This window comes from Astyanax mexicanus, chromosome 14 (assembly GCF_023375975.1).
Source record: "Astyanax mexicanus isolate ESR-SI-001 chromosome 14, AstMex3_surface, whole genome shotgun sequence".
NCBI classification, from domain to species: Eukaryota; Metazoa; Chordata; class Actinopteri; order Characiformes; family Acestrorhamphidae; genus Astyanax; species Astyanax mexicanus.
This window is the reverse complement of record NC_064421.1, coordinates 32,764,461-32,778,714: the sequence shown is the minus strand read 5'-3', so window position 1 is coordinate 32,778,714 and position 14,254 is coordinate 32,764,461. Positions and strand designations below refer to the sequence as shown.

At 37.2% G+C, this 14,254-nt stretch overlaps 1 protein-coding gene across 2 annotated transcripts in view; it reads right to left on the bottom strand.

The window, feature by feature from the left end:
* Positions 1–3,846: 3,846 nt before the first annotated feature.
* ptena (phosphatase and tensin homolog A) overlaps positions 3,847–14,254 on the bottom strand; it is a 41,816-nt gene continuing 31,408 nt past the window's right edge. Inside the window, exons 7-10 of one of the 2 annotated variants that reach the window (XM_007244583.4) lie at positions 12,663–12,731; positions 10,560–10,726; positions 7,629–7,991; positions 3,847–5,111 (exon numbers count right to left, since the gene is read on the bottom strand). In XM_007244583.4, the coding sequence (XP_007244645.3) occupies positions 4,926–5,111; positions 7,629–7,991; positions 10,560–10,726; positions 12,663–12,731 (785 nt within the window). In that variant the 3' untranslated portion in view covers positions 3,847–4,925. The remainder of the gene's footprint in view (positions 5,112–7,628; positions 7,992–10,559; positions 10,727–12,662; positions 12,732–14,254) is intronic. The other variant, XM_007244584.4, reaches the window with a different exon arrangement.

Genomic DNA, 14,254 nt, shown 5'->3' with positions numbered 1-14,254 from the left:
TTATGCATTCTGTTAAGTTTCTGGCTTGTTTGAATCTTCAAGTGAGGCTCTCCAGAGAGGCACATTTAAAGGTTCCCGTCCTTCCAGACAGTCTACACTGAGCAAGATGTTTAGACTGGATGCACGCAAACTTGCTTGTAGCTTTCTATGATCGTATCGTTTTACCTCTGAGAAAGATGTCAATTTTCTTTTAGAAAGCAGCTACACCTACCAGCATGGTTAGTAATTGCACTTTGGATCTCTTTACATCCCCAAAAAGGAGTATTAGTGCTTATTATACCACAGTTAGTTTCGACCCTGCAATGTGATTGGCTAAGAGGCTCAAAGAGTTTTTTGAGTGCCGCTATCAGCCAGTAATGCACTGTAACCAAAGTTTTCCATATATTACTCAGCCACATACAGGTAAGCTAGCAACGATGCAGCGCTTTAGGGTTAGATCGGGCCCAAAAAATCCGACCCGACCCAGCCCGAGCCTGTGCACTGTCTGTCCGAGCCTGACTCAACCCGAACCATAAACTGTCATTATGAGCCCGAGCCAACATGGCAGCATAGAACTATTATTTAATTTAAATGATTTTTAAGAACGACTACACACAGTGCTGCAAGTCAAACGTGGAGGCGTTCACGTGCGAGAGAGAGAGACAGAGAGAGACACAGAGAGAGACACAGAGAGAGAGAGATTTGCGTGTATGAGCTACTCACAGGTAAAAGTTCTCACATACTGTATCTTGTGCTCATATTCTAGTGGCTGAGCTGCAGCAGCAGCAGTGTGCCTCTGATAGCCGTGAGACGCAAATGGTTGGATGTCAGCAAAAGGCAGTACTATTGAGTGACTGATCTGCATATTGTGATGTTTCTGTGTACCAAAGAACACCGACACATCGTTCTCACCTATAGCACAGCTGAACCTGAGAGGGCACTGCAGAGGCGTTTTATTTAAGGTTAGGAAATGTTTATAAAAAAAATTAAGCAGGACTGGTATGTTTCATTACTTTAATGGAACACATTTCAGCTATCAATGGAAAAAATATGGTTTAGGGTGTAGTGTATTTAATGTCTGTTTTTGACAGGGAGTTCTGTGCTGTTTTATCCTGTAGATGAAACTACAGTCTGGTTTTATTCCAGCAAAGTCTGAACATGACGGTCACCAGTCTACAAAAGGTGAGATACTTCCTAGTTTGCCTACATCTAATATTCTTTGGACTGAGTTCTCTGTCTAAAACAAGATGAAACACTTGTGATGTTCATTGCTATCTTACACTCCACCAACAGTAAATTTTTACGCTTTCCACCTGTTTTGTAAGTAGCAATGGTGAATATGAATATATCTACGTCGATGGTTGTGGTGGTCTGGAAGGGAGGTGTGTTCAGGTAAATTTGTGGCGTATTGCTATCTCGTCAGCAGAAAACACAGGTGCGGTACTGATAGAATGCAACCAAGACTGACGTCAACAATCAGACGTTCATTGCTATCTTGGAAACACAGGCGCATCGTGCAGGCCCAACAAGATGCTTATGCATTCCTTATAAACACTCATGACTCCCCATGAGCTCCTCGAAGCAGCTGCATAGCAATTACATTCACAAATGATTGAAACATGCCCACAAAACAGAAGAGGCCTAAAAGATAGCAAACATGTTGAGGTAGATTTTCCTCAGTATATTAAAGTAATTACTTGAATGAATATGGCAGTTAGCAGATTTCAGTTTCAGAAGCGAATAATTTTTATATAGAGAAATGCTAATAGGATTCCCGAAAGGTCAAACCAATTTGAAGGAACAGACACTAAGGAAGATTGATATGATAGTCGAACTAAAAAAAACAGCTCTATAAAAGTAGCGTTTAACTCTTTTTTTTTATCCTACACATTTCTATTGCCAGTATGTTGATTAAATTAGCTTTTGCTACCTTGAACACACAGTTTAAATACAGTGACACACTAATGTGTTAAAATCAGGCTGACCAATCAGAACTGAGCTCTGTTCACAAATCATGAGAATAATTCGTGAGCATTAAGATGGCAGCAGAGCAGCTCATCTTGCCAATAGCAGATGGGTAAAAAAACACACATGGCAGAACAGAACGGAAAGGCTTTACAGAAACTTTATGGAGGTGTTTTTGAGCATCCTAGTTTGTTCAGGATACACAATAATTGTGAACTATGGCTTTCCTCACTAATGAGCACTCATATCACAAGGGGGAAGCTAAAGAGAACAGAAAGCAGACAGAGAAAAGAGCTAAAACACCAACGTATCAAGCAACAAAAGTACAAATACTTTCAGGGTTCTTGCACCATTTTGAAAGTCAAATGTAATGCTTTTTTAGGCATTTTTTAAAACCATAATAAATTTGATTTAAGACTCAAATTTTTTCAAATAATTGCTGTGGTAGAAAATAATGTATTGTACTGGAAATCAAAACTTAGCTAGCTTTCTGCTAACCTTAGTTTTCTCCCCAGTAATGTTATTAAGTTTTTCGTTAGCCTTAGTTCTCTCCCAGTAACATAGCTAATTCCCCACTAAAGTTAGCTTGTTAGCTAGCTTGCAGCCAATGTTGGCTAGCTCTCCGTTAACCTTAGTTCTCTCCCAGGTAACGTTAGCTATCTCACTGCTAATGTTAGTATGATAGCTAGCTCGCCACTATCATTAGTATGTTAGCTAACTGGCCACTAACATTAGTATTTTAGCTTGCTCTCTGCTAACCTCCTTTCTTTCCCCAACTTAGATGTTTACGGTGGGCCACTGTGTTTTCCCACCGGCATAAACTGCACTGTCTGAAAATTTAATTCCTACAGAATATTAACAGTACATTTAAGACAATTTAAGACCTTAATTACCTGGAGTTTAATTTAAGCCATTTAAATAATTTTAGCAGGAACTCTTTACTTTGTTACTTTTATTTTACTTCCAATTGTTTTCCCGCTTCTCGTCATTCAATAATCCCCATCCAGATAAATCTCTCCATCCAGATAAGAGTAAATCTGATTGAGGTTGGATGAGAAGTATAAACATATACCATTTCGACACCCTATTGGTTTGTACGATCCATCACACCACTCGTCTGGAATGACCATATGTGTTTCTCAGACGTCCTCAGAGAAAAAAACAGGCAGAATTACCTACTGTTTTTCGCTGAACTCCATTGTCCTCATTTTTTTTTTTCAAGTTTTATCTCCTTGAGTTTAATAAAATAGCAAAAAAAAATTGAATACACTTCGGGCACATATTTCCGTGGAGATCCACGTAAACACAGCAGCAAGTGCAAATGGAGGAGCTACTGAACGTGATGTCATGTGACCAAGAAAGTATTAAAAAAAATAATTAAAATAAAACCTCACTGGTCCTCCTGTTTTTTCAATTGCAGTGCGTTTTATCACAGTTATATTACGGAGTAGAAATTATTACATCCCCCTTAGAAACTAATCCCGTCCAGATAGGGCTAAAGTGTAAAAGTACCTTAACAGAGAGATCTAGCCTACTCATCACTTAAAGTGGTTATATTTTATAGAAAACAATTTTATTAAGATTCCACTTTAAACTTCATATTTTAGCAGAACTGGATGCAAGTACTTTTGAAAGCTCTGGTCACAGTTCCCTTGTTAAACTGAGTGGACAATTCCCCAGAAAACAGAAACTTGCTTTTCTGAAACTTTACATTTACGGTAATGACCCCTGTTCTGAGAAGTAGACAAACAAACAAACAAATAAATAAATAAATAAATAAATAAAACTAACAGAGAACCAACCATTCAGACAAAAACTTTTAAACCTGTTTTCCATTCGCCAAGCTCATGTAAATCATGAGCTCTGCTGCTTCACAAAGGCATAAGTTTAAGAGACGTTGGACACTTTTGTTGTTTTTTAATAAAAACACATCGTATAGCATTTATTAAACATGGACACTAACTCCAATAACATGCACACCAGTTTTGTCCTTTAAATGTTTGAGTGTTAACATTATTGCAAACACTGGTTCCCTGCGGTTTTGTGTATTATATATTTTTTTTATTATCTTAGGATAAAAAAACATTGACAATTACATGGGATGCCATTTTTTCTGCATAATTTAACGTTATACACAGTGGGGGTAAAGGGCTGGGGTAAGGAGGAGAAGGGGGGGAGGTAGTGGGCAGGGCTGGACTAAGAACGCTGACACAACGTAGCTGCTGTAAGACAGCCTGAAGGAACTACGTATCCCAGCATACATAGCGCAAGAAAAGATGGGAGGGCGGGTCAAGAAGGTCGTAGGCGCCTGCGGACAGCACGAGAAGCATTCACAGTAAAGGTAGGGGAGGGGAGCGTGAGGAAGGAGGGAGCGAGGGCGGAGGAGGAGGAGAGGGAGGGAGAGGGTGATTGCAGCACTGGCCTGGGTGAAGACAGGGAGAGGGAGAGATGTATGTGGTCATTTCTCTGTCCCTCTTCCCCTCTCCTCGCCTGATTGCCTAGTTTTAGTCATCTTTGACACAAAAAGGGATCTCATATATATATATATATATATATATATATATATATATATATATAAACACACACAGAGTAGCTACAGGACCCTCCCACCCACCTCAGGCAACGGTGTCAATATCCACACGAATAATAATAATAATAATATTAATAAAACAATATATTGGTCTGGATGTTTCTCCTTCTTCTGTAATCGTGACACATATTGACACATATGACACATATTGTCCTGGGACCTTTTGGTTGGGGTGCTGCTGGAGTGGTGGGGGGGGGGGGCGGGGGCGGGAGGGTCCTTTTCTCTTCAGTACATTTTCAAGTTTTCTCCTTTTTTTTTCTCTGGTGTTGGTTGGTTTTGCTTGTTTTTTCAAAAGTCCAAGTGTATAGGTATCTGTAACTGTGAGTGTTTCTGTAGGTGTGTGTCTGAGTGTGTAAGAGAGTGTGTGTGTGTGTCTCTGTGTGTAAAGAGTTCAGACTTTCGTGATTTGTGTGTGCTGTTCCTCGTCGAACGGTTCGTTTTCCGGGTCGGAATCGGTGGTGTCGGAATAGCGGTAGTGATCCGGCTCGTTGTCGCTCACGTCCGGGGTGACTGAGGTGGAGTTGCTGGCCTCCGAGTTCGAGGCCTCCTCTACTGTTTTAGTGAAATACAACTTCACCTGAGAGAGAGAGAGAGAGAGAGAGAGAGAGAGAGAGAGAGAGAGAGAGAGAGAAAAATAAATATTATCTGACTAGTCCAAATAAATCATAGTGTCTGAAAATGTATGCTTGCTATGCATCAAAACAAAAACATGGACAATAAAACCAAAAATCCACTAAAACTATCATTAAAATTAATTAAAAGTAGACCTTAAATAAATTTCACATTAAATTTCAGATCCTGAGAGCTACATTGTGTAGGGCTAAATAACTAAATTAACTCTAAGATGACGTATTTGGTAGTTCAAAACAGATTTTCTCCACTGTTAAACAGAAACAAAGATTTATAGAGCAAATTTCCATGACTTTTCCAAAACTTTCTGGGTATTTTTATTTTTCCAAAACTTATCCAGGTCAGGAAATTGCTATTTTCAAATTCCATGACTGTACGAACCTTGCTATATGAACAGAGGAGTTATGATTTGTGTATACAGATCTAAACAGTGTGTTACTTTTCCATTACGTGGTGGACTAAGCTTAGCAAGTGTAATGTAAAACTGAGTTTAACCCAAAAATTATCAGCTGAAAGCTGTTAATTAAGGGTGAGGGCATCCCCAAGATGCACAAAAAAGGCAGTAGTACCACATCTAAAAATCTAAATACTATTAAAAGATGAAATTACTAGGACAAGGACTTAGGCTACGTTCACAATAGCAGGCTGAAGTGACTTAAGTCTGATCTATGCTCAATGTGTCTCAGATGAGATTTTTTCATGGCTGTGGGGATGTGCTAAATCCTATTTTTTAAATCAGATGAGTCATTGTCATGTGTGGTCCTAAATCAGATGCATATCAGATTCCTTCACATTACACACAGATACAGATCACTTACATTTGTTAATGTGAACCATAAAGATAGCCAAATCAGATCTGACCAAAAAATCGTTTATGAGCAATGTGGCTTGTAATGTGAACGTAGCCTTATTTGGCTTTTAGGTTCAATATTTAGTTTTGAGGGTTAATTTAAGTTTTATTATTAGATTTCAGAAAATCATTTACTTTCAGTTGAAAAATAAAATTAAATGGCAATTAAAACCAACATGGCCATTCATAACGTGTCTAGACTGAACTCTGAAAACAGTGCTGCTATACAAATGCATAGCTCTACAGCTCCAGTCCGCACAGCTTTTTTATATCAAGTTTTATATGAAGGCCAGACATTAACCTCCTGGTTTTAGTTTATAATGAGGAAAGAAAAGGGAATCTACTGGGCCAGAGATTTTGAGAATTCTTGGACGTAATTCTGCCTCCCTCTGTTGTTTCAGACCGTTTATATTGATTGGCTTTGGACGGAGGTGCCAGACTGAACAACAGAGCAACACAAAATGTGTTCAGTACGCTAAACCAGGCTAAAGCTAACCTCAACATTTTCCATCACTATGATGAAAGAAACACTGCATGCATCTGCTGTAATTAGAGGAGAAAAATGAACTAAGCAATCATGAACAACTGACCTGAGGGTGGCGACTTAAGTGCAGTAACTCTGGAATATTTGGATTGATTATATCAGAACTCAGAACTATTTACAGACATGAGAATTAATGGCATTGAACTGGGGACACAAACAAGCACAAAACTCATCCTTAACTGTTAGTCTGAAATCTGTTAGCACTTTATCACGCTACTTTTTATTCCACAAAGCAAAGTGGATTATTAATTACTGAGTTACAAATTTTTTCAGATCAATTTCATGTCCCATAAATTTATTCAGTATTACTTTGCAGGATTTCTTCTACATATTTTAGTTTTAAGTTTTTGGGCCTCAGGTCAAACTGCATTACAAAGAACCCTAATTTTATTCATACTTTTATTACTTTCCTTTGCATATTTTGTTATAATTATGTTATAGGATTTACAGGATTTTTTTTATTTTATTCATAATTTAAAATATAAGCTGGTTTACACTCCAACGTTTTTCCTTAATTTTCCCAGATTTATTTATACCTGTATTTATAAATCGTCAGTGTTGTAGATAAACATTGTAATTAAACATACATTTTAAAGTGTAAAATAAATTCTAAATCTTTTTCTTAAACTTTTCTACTATATGCTTAGTTGTGATTAAATATATACAGACGACAAAAAAAAAAAAAAGATAATATATAAAAAAAATAATATATAATAAATCTTAATATAAAATAATATCATTCATGGTTCATTCTTTTTATTTGATATATTATTTTTAGACAATTTTAGCTTTTCGCTTTAGCTTGGAAAATAAAAGGTTTTAAATTAGGAGACTTGAGAGTTGTTTACAGTTGATCTGAGCAACATTTTAATATTTTCAGTTTATTGCTCAGCAAAATTCAGATGTGTGCATTTAAAATGTGGGGTTTTTTTTACAGCAAAACACACATTTTGTGCTGATTATTTGCACTGAATTGCACCAAAATAACATTAGGTTATGAGTTTCACATAAATCATCTGTTGATGCTTCAATTAGTGTGAAAAAAAGCTCAGTTATCTGAGTGTCCTCACCTTAAAGTTCGGGGAGAAGTATCTGTTTGCTTTGTCTTTATTTGCTTTATCAAGATCATTTTTTGTCAGAGTTAGAATCAAGTAGTCCCGGTCTGCGTCCGGTGCTCCGGCTGGCTCTCCTGCCCGCTCCCGCTCTCCTCCACCACTTCCTCCTCCTCCACCACCACTACCGATGCTACCGCCACTGCCGCCGCCTCCTCCTCCTCCTGCCCCCATCCCTCTCTCCCGCTCTGTCGGAGAACTCTGACTCTGTGAGGAATTGCTGTCTATGTCGTTTACCACAGACCCGTTCTCCCATTTCTCCGGGCTCTCCTCCGGACCCGGGATGAAGAAGGTATTTACCCAAAAATGGAACATTTTGTCCTACAAAGAAAGGAGAAACGAAAAAGAAGAAAAGAAACAGATTATTTACATTTATGTCTATAAATAACACGTTTACAAACACGCATACACATGGTAGCGTGCCAACAAACCAAATGCACAGAGCACGTATACACACGTATACATCAAACTCAGCAAATACAGTAAACGCTAACAAACTCTGCAAAGGTTGTATTTAAATATAATGTACACACAGGAGGAGAAACACAGAGGAGATAGAAGCTGAGTCACTGACAAGGAGACGAGTGTCATAACAGGGCTGTTAAACCACAGACTGCCTGCCAGCTGCAGGTCAATCAGTGCAGCACAGCAAAGCTGACTTCAGCTCAGTGTAGCTCACAAGCAGAGTGAGGGGTAATCCTGATTCACCTTATTCATATATACAGCTCTGGAAAAAAAAATAAGAGACCACTCTTATATGATGAGTTTCTTTGATTTTTACCAAACTGAAAACCTCTGGAAAATAATCAAGAGGAAGACGGATGACCACAAGCCATCAAACCAAGCTGAACTGCTTGAATTTATTTATTTTTTTACAACAGGAGCGGCACATATTTATCCAAAAGCAGTGTGTAAGACTGGTGGAGGAGAACATGTAGGAGATTAAAAAACAGAGTTATTCGCCCAAATATTGATTTCTGAACTTAACAAAACTTTATGAATATAAACTTTTTCATTTATTTCAGCCATTTCTCATTTTCCGCAAATAAATGCTCTAAATGACTATTTTTACATTATTACATTACTTGGAATGTTGTTGGTAGTTTATATAATAAAACAACAGTGCTCATCTAACATATACCTATAAATGGCAAAATCAGAAAAACTTATTCAGAAACTTAAGTGGTCAATTTTTTCCAGAGCTTTACATCCCATTAACAAACGCTATCAAAAGGAGGTAAAAAAAAAATTAAAAAAGTTACCAGGAACAATAAATGATTAAAAAGAGATACCGATGAGGGCAATATTTATAAAGCTACAAATTCAAATGTAGTGTGTAACGAATTTGTGTAAGACAACATGCCAAATGACTTAGCATGGAGCTGTAGACCATTACTTTCTACTGGTGTCCTGTAATAATACATCTCATTCAGTTCCAATATTCTATTAGGAAGCTCCTGCAGATTTTAAAAGAGGTGTTGAATTTTGATAATGTGTCAATTGTCTCCAATGTTTCTTCCCAATTTGTGTGGCCAATTTAGCTGCTAGCCAGCTGTACATCCTAATCACAAGTGATGCCTCAACACAAGGAGGGTGAGGACTAACACATTCACACTAACACACACTTCTCCGACACACGTGAAGCCATGTATGATGCAGCATTTCTGAGTAGCAGAAAGAAAGTGCAGCGAATAGGTTCCGATACATCAGTTCAAAAACACCTTGTGCTGATCCATTTCATCTTAGGTGATGAGCCGAGAGATCGCCATCTATCCACAAAACGAGAGCAATGCCAATTGTGCTCTCTCAGGGCTCCGGCAGCTGATGGCAAGCTTCATAACCGGGGTTCCAACCAGCAATCTGCCAATCATAGTGGCAGCGATATAGCCTGCTGGACCACTTGACGCATTGCGACACACTGTTAACACACAACTTATTGGTTCTTTTTAATACTCATCATTGTTGTTAAGTAGGGTCCAGGGGTATGCTGCTCTAGGATAAAATTAGCTTAAAAACCCCTTTAACGATAGATTCTAGTAAATTTTGTGGAAATAAATAGAAAAAAAAAATCAACATGAAAGTAACAAACCCAAGATAAGCCAATTTCACAGTAGTATCTTTGTAAAAAAGCACCAGAGCTATTGGGACCCTAGGCCTGGTAGAGCTGTTTATCAATTTATCCCTGCTTTTAACTTATTACTTACCTATAATACTTATTGTTTTAGAGCATACTCAGACTACAGATACTATAGCCATAACTAAAAAAACACAGTAGTTGGCATTTACAAAACTCAACAAAACTACACCAGGATTTAATTAGTAGCTTGACCACTGACAAAAGAATAGCAACAAAGACAGGTTCTTTTTTTATATATATATAATCGCATAAGTCGCATAACAGCTAAGTTAACTGCTCGTTCCTTAATACAATACGTACGTAATTAATTAAAAACACTAACCTAACATCAACATTAATTCATTAAGCATTTATTTAGATGATCATCAGTGAGGACTGTCAGCACTGTGTGTTGTGAGTAGTTTAATCTATGAATACCACAATGTGAAGGTCAGAGATGATCCTGAAGAAATAAAACTCATCTTCCTTTTTAATGCAAACTTTAGTGTAGCTCTGTTTTACCAATGTGTGTGCATTTTTTGTTTTTGAGTCTTAAATATTAACCCGCAATGTAGAAAATAAATTAAATTAAAAAATAAATGAATTAATAAATGTGTCCATGGGGTGTCCAAGTATGATGATCTACTTGCACTGAAATCACTCCCAACAATTTATTTTACTGAAAAACAAAACCATCTAAAACTATCATCTAAACATCTATTGTGAAACCAAACACATCATATATAACACTAGACAGGGTTAGTCTCACTGACCTTCTTCATCATTTTGTTTTGTTTATGAAAGAACTCCACTTTGATGTCTCCACAGACGGGCAGAGGCTGCGGGAACTCGAACAACATGTGCTTGTCTTCCCTCCGCGTGTGGGACGGGTTCGACGTGTGGATCTTTACTTTTAACTGGTACACGACAAACTGAGGGTCTGAGGAGACATTGAGAAAAGGATGAAAGGAAGAACAACAAATCTGGAGGTATAAAGAAAAGAACATTTAAGTGAAAACAAAAGGAGAAGGGATTTTTTTAAAGGTGAGAACGTGAAAAGTAAAGAAGTAAGAGCGAAGTAATTACTGGAGTAAATCGCTTCTGATAAAACCAAGAGAGACATAAAGCCCCGCCCCTACTTCTGACATCAGCAGAAGTGACAGAATGGTCATAAGAAATGGGGCGGTACAGAGGGAGAGAAAGCTCAGCCCATCCCCCACTCGCCCCTCACCCAGAGCATGCAGCACAGTCAGTCAGGCAGGCAAGCACACAGGGCCCTTTTCTGAACACTGCTAACAAGCACCTGATATCACTTCAGTGTCAGACCGTACCTATTTTTACAGATGTTACTGCCGCTAACGTGGGGGAGGTTATGCAAACAGTTCAGCAAACACCTTTATTAGGAGGCATGATTATATGATTAAGCTTGATGATTAAAAATAAATAAATAAATAAAATAAATTCTCATGAATTATAATGACTTTTTCAATGCCGTGATGGCAAATTGTCATGGCCTTACAATTTTTGAAATATCAGTGAAGACAATGGACAATAAAACTAAAATTCCTTGTCAAAACTGACTATAGTACACTCATGTCTCTTCAACATTTATTAAAAAAATTGTTGCTTATAAAATAATAATAAAAACAGCTCCATAACTCTGAGCTGACTGCAAACACTGATAAGCATTTCTAATGTTTATTGTGTAAATAGCACTTCATATTTTTTTATCAAACAACATGTCATACAAGCTTCAGTTTAAAAGTTAGAATAGAACACATTTTTAATAAATTACTTACTGGCAGAAAGTGGGGGGGGGGGGGAAAGTTGGGAAACGTGGGATTTTTAAATTGTGTGCAATTTCGCCTGCTAAAATCCTTCCTTCCTACATTTTTTTTTTAATTAGTTTTGCTTTACTAACTAACTCTACTAGCTTAGTCTTATAGACTAGCTATATTTATACATAAATACACACACACACACACACAATTATGTGTAAATGTTTATAAATATATAAATGTATATTTATACATTTTAATGTTGTCAACAATCAGGCAAAGTCACATTGTGGGAAGGAGAAATAACCTGCTTTTTGAGCCACTCAAATAAATATAACTACACTGTTCTGCAGATCTCGCAAACTAATGTTATGAAAACTAAAATATAAATAGAGCAGTAATTTGTCTGTGCATCATATGGACATTTTCCCTTTCCTTCAATTTTTAATATTTATTTTTTAAATGTATAATCTAAAGTTTTAAAAGTTATAGGCCAAAGGAAATGGCTCAAAATGAGTATTTGCACAGACAACATCAAGGACCTTAGTTCCATTTTTTTATTGTGTTGTGTATTTTTAAAACTCATAATTATGAGCAGATTATGTTATCATAATTAAAATCAAGAGGGACTACCTTGTTGTTTCTAAGGGACACCTTAGAATGCGATTCATATATTCAATTAATGATAAATTTTAAATCTCTTATATATGGTACTCAATTTCTCAGTGTAGCTGAACTCTTTTTATACATTATACATTACTTATTAGTGGTCACATAAAACTATGACCACATTTAAAAAGTGTTTCTTATTTTAAATTACTTTAAAATATTTTAAAACACACTCTTGTTGTATTGCTGGAAAATCTATTACTTCCTATATAAGTTCTAGACAGTTTCAGCATTGTAGAGATCAGAAGAGTTGAATTAATGTAGTAACACTGATATGCTGCTCATCAGCTCGGGCCTGAGGTTCCTGGTTCAAAAGGCTAAGCAGACAGAGGGCCCTGCGAGTGTTGGGAACATGTGTTGGGGGTGCTGGGGTGGGGGTTGGTCAAGCCTGCTTGGTTAACAGTAGTAATGAAGGGAATGTAGCTTTACCCCAGTGCCAGTTTCCTTTCTTGAAGCCCTGGGGGTTCGCCTCACTCCTGTTTTTAACAGTACTGTCCCCTTAGAGAGAGAGAAGGAGGTTAAACATGCCAGCAGCAGCAGCAGCCTAGCTGAGAGCTCCAAACCCACACTGCCTCTGCTCCACAAGCCTCACTCCACACAGCACGGCCAGACACGGCGCCCGGGAGGCTGAGCACGGTTTCAGGACAGCAGTTTGGCACTCCGGTTGAGCACTAGACAACTGCAATTTTAGAATAGTGAACTAAGTCTGTGTTCATTCTGGCTATACAGCACAAGATTCACACCTACAGTAGGCCAACCTAGGTCCTCACCAGTATACTTTTTTTTTTTTTGACTATAAGGTCTATTTTTATACATAAGGCGCTTCGGATGATAAGGCGCATTAAGCAACACTAGTAAGGTTGCCTACATTGAAGTGAACAAGGGTGCAGCCTTGTTTACCTTCTAATGGAGAAGCTCCTATGTAAACAAAACTGCTATTCTTTTTTTTTTAAATATATATATATATAAATGAATAAATATTTTGAAGTCAAATGAGAGCAGATTTCTCTCCTGAAACCTGTTTATTCGGGTGAGTAAAGCAATCTTTACGTTTATTTACATTATTACAGCTTATATTTCCAATGTTTTTTCTAAGGGTGAGTTTTCTATTAAGTTTCTCCAGCACTAAGGCTGGGTGCAGCAGCATTAACCACAGTGTTAGCGAATTAGCAGAATTAGAATTAGCAGCTAACCCAGCCTTAGTCCTGGAGAAACTTGACACTGAAAACTCTCTCCCTTATAACGCTGTACTTCAGCCGAGTGACTTTACTGCTCCTTTATACCTGATTAGTAAAATTCATACATAAGGTGCACCAGATTATAAGGCGCACTGACGATTTTTTGGGAAAATTAAAGGATTTTAATAAAAATACGGTACTGTACTTACTCCTGATATATGTACATATAAATCACTTAATAAGAGCAGCATTTGGACGCCTGTATGACAATCTAGTCTCATCTACACAAATCTTACACAATGAGCAACAAACAAAAAACCTACATAAACAGTTCATCCATAAAGGCTTCAAACTGTATATATTCATATGTGTTACAGCAACTAATTGAAACAAGCTAGTCCTGTCACAATATTTCTATTATCAATTTATCATATAATGTATGGACATGATCTCAAATTTTTCCGACATAAACATTACCCAATATGTTTACTCTGGTAGATACTGGTTTTAGCCATTTTGCTTTAAACAGAGTAACTGCTAATGACTGCTACAATACATACAACAAACTGTAAGACACAATAAAAAAATACAATAAAAATAAAATACGTTTTTAACAGATTTTACACTATTGTACCATAAACAGCATTACATATTTACATTGTAGCCATGTAAAAGCCTTGTTTCTCCATCTCTGTCTTTCTTTCTTTATTGCATGTTTTTTACTTGTTGCTCTCCATGCTGTGTCCAAATTCATGATTAATGGACAGACATGCTCCAAAATGACTGTTTCTTCCTAAAGTACTGAATTGTGCAGGAAGATTTACAGATTGTTTAGTTTCTATT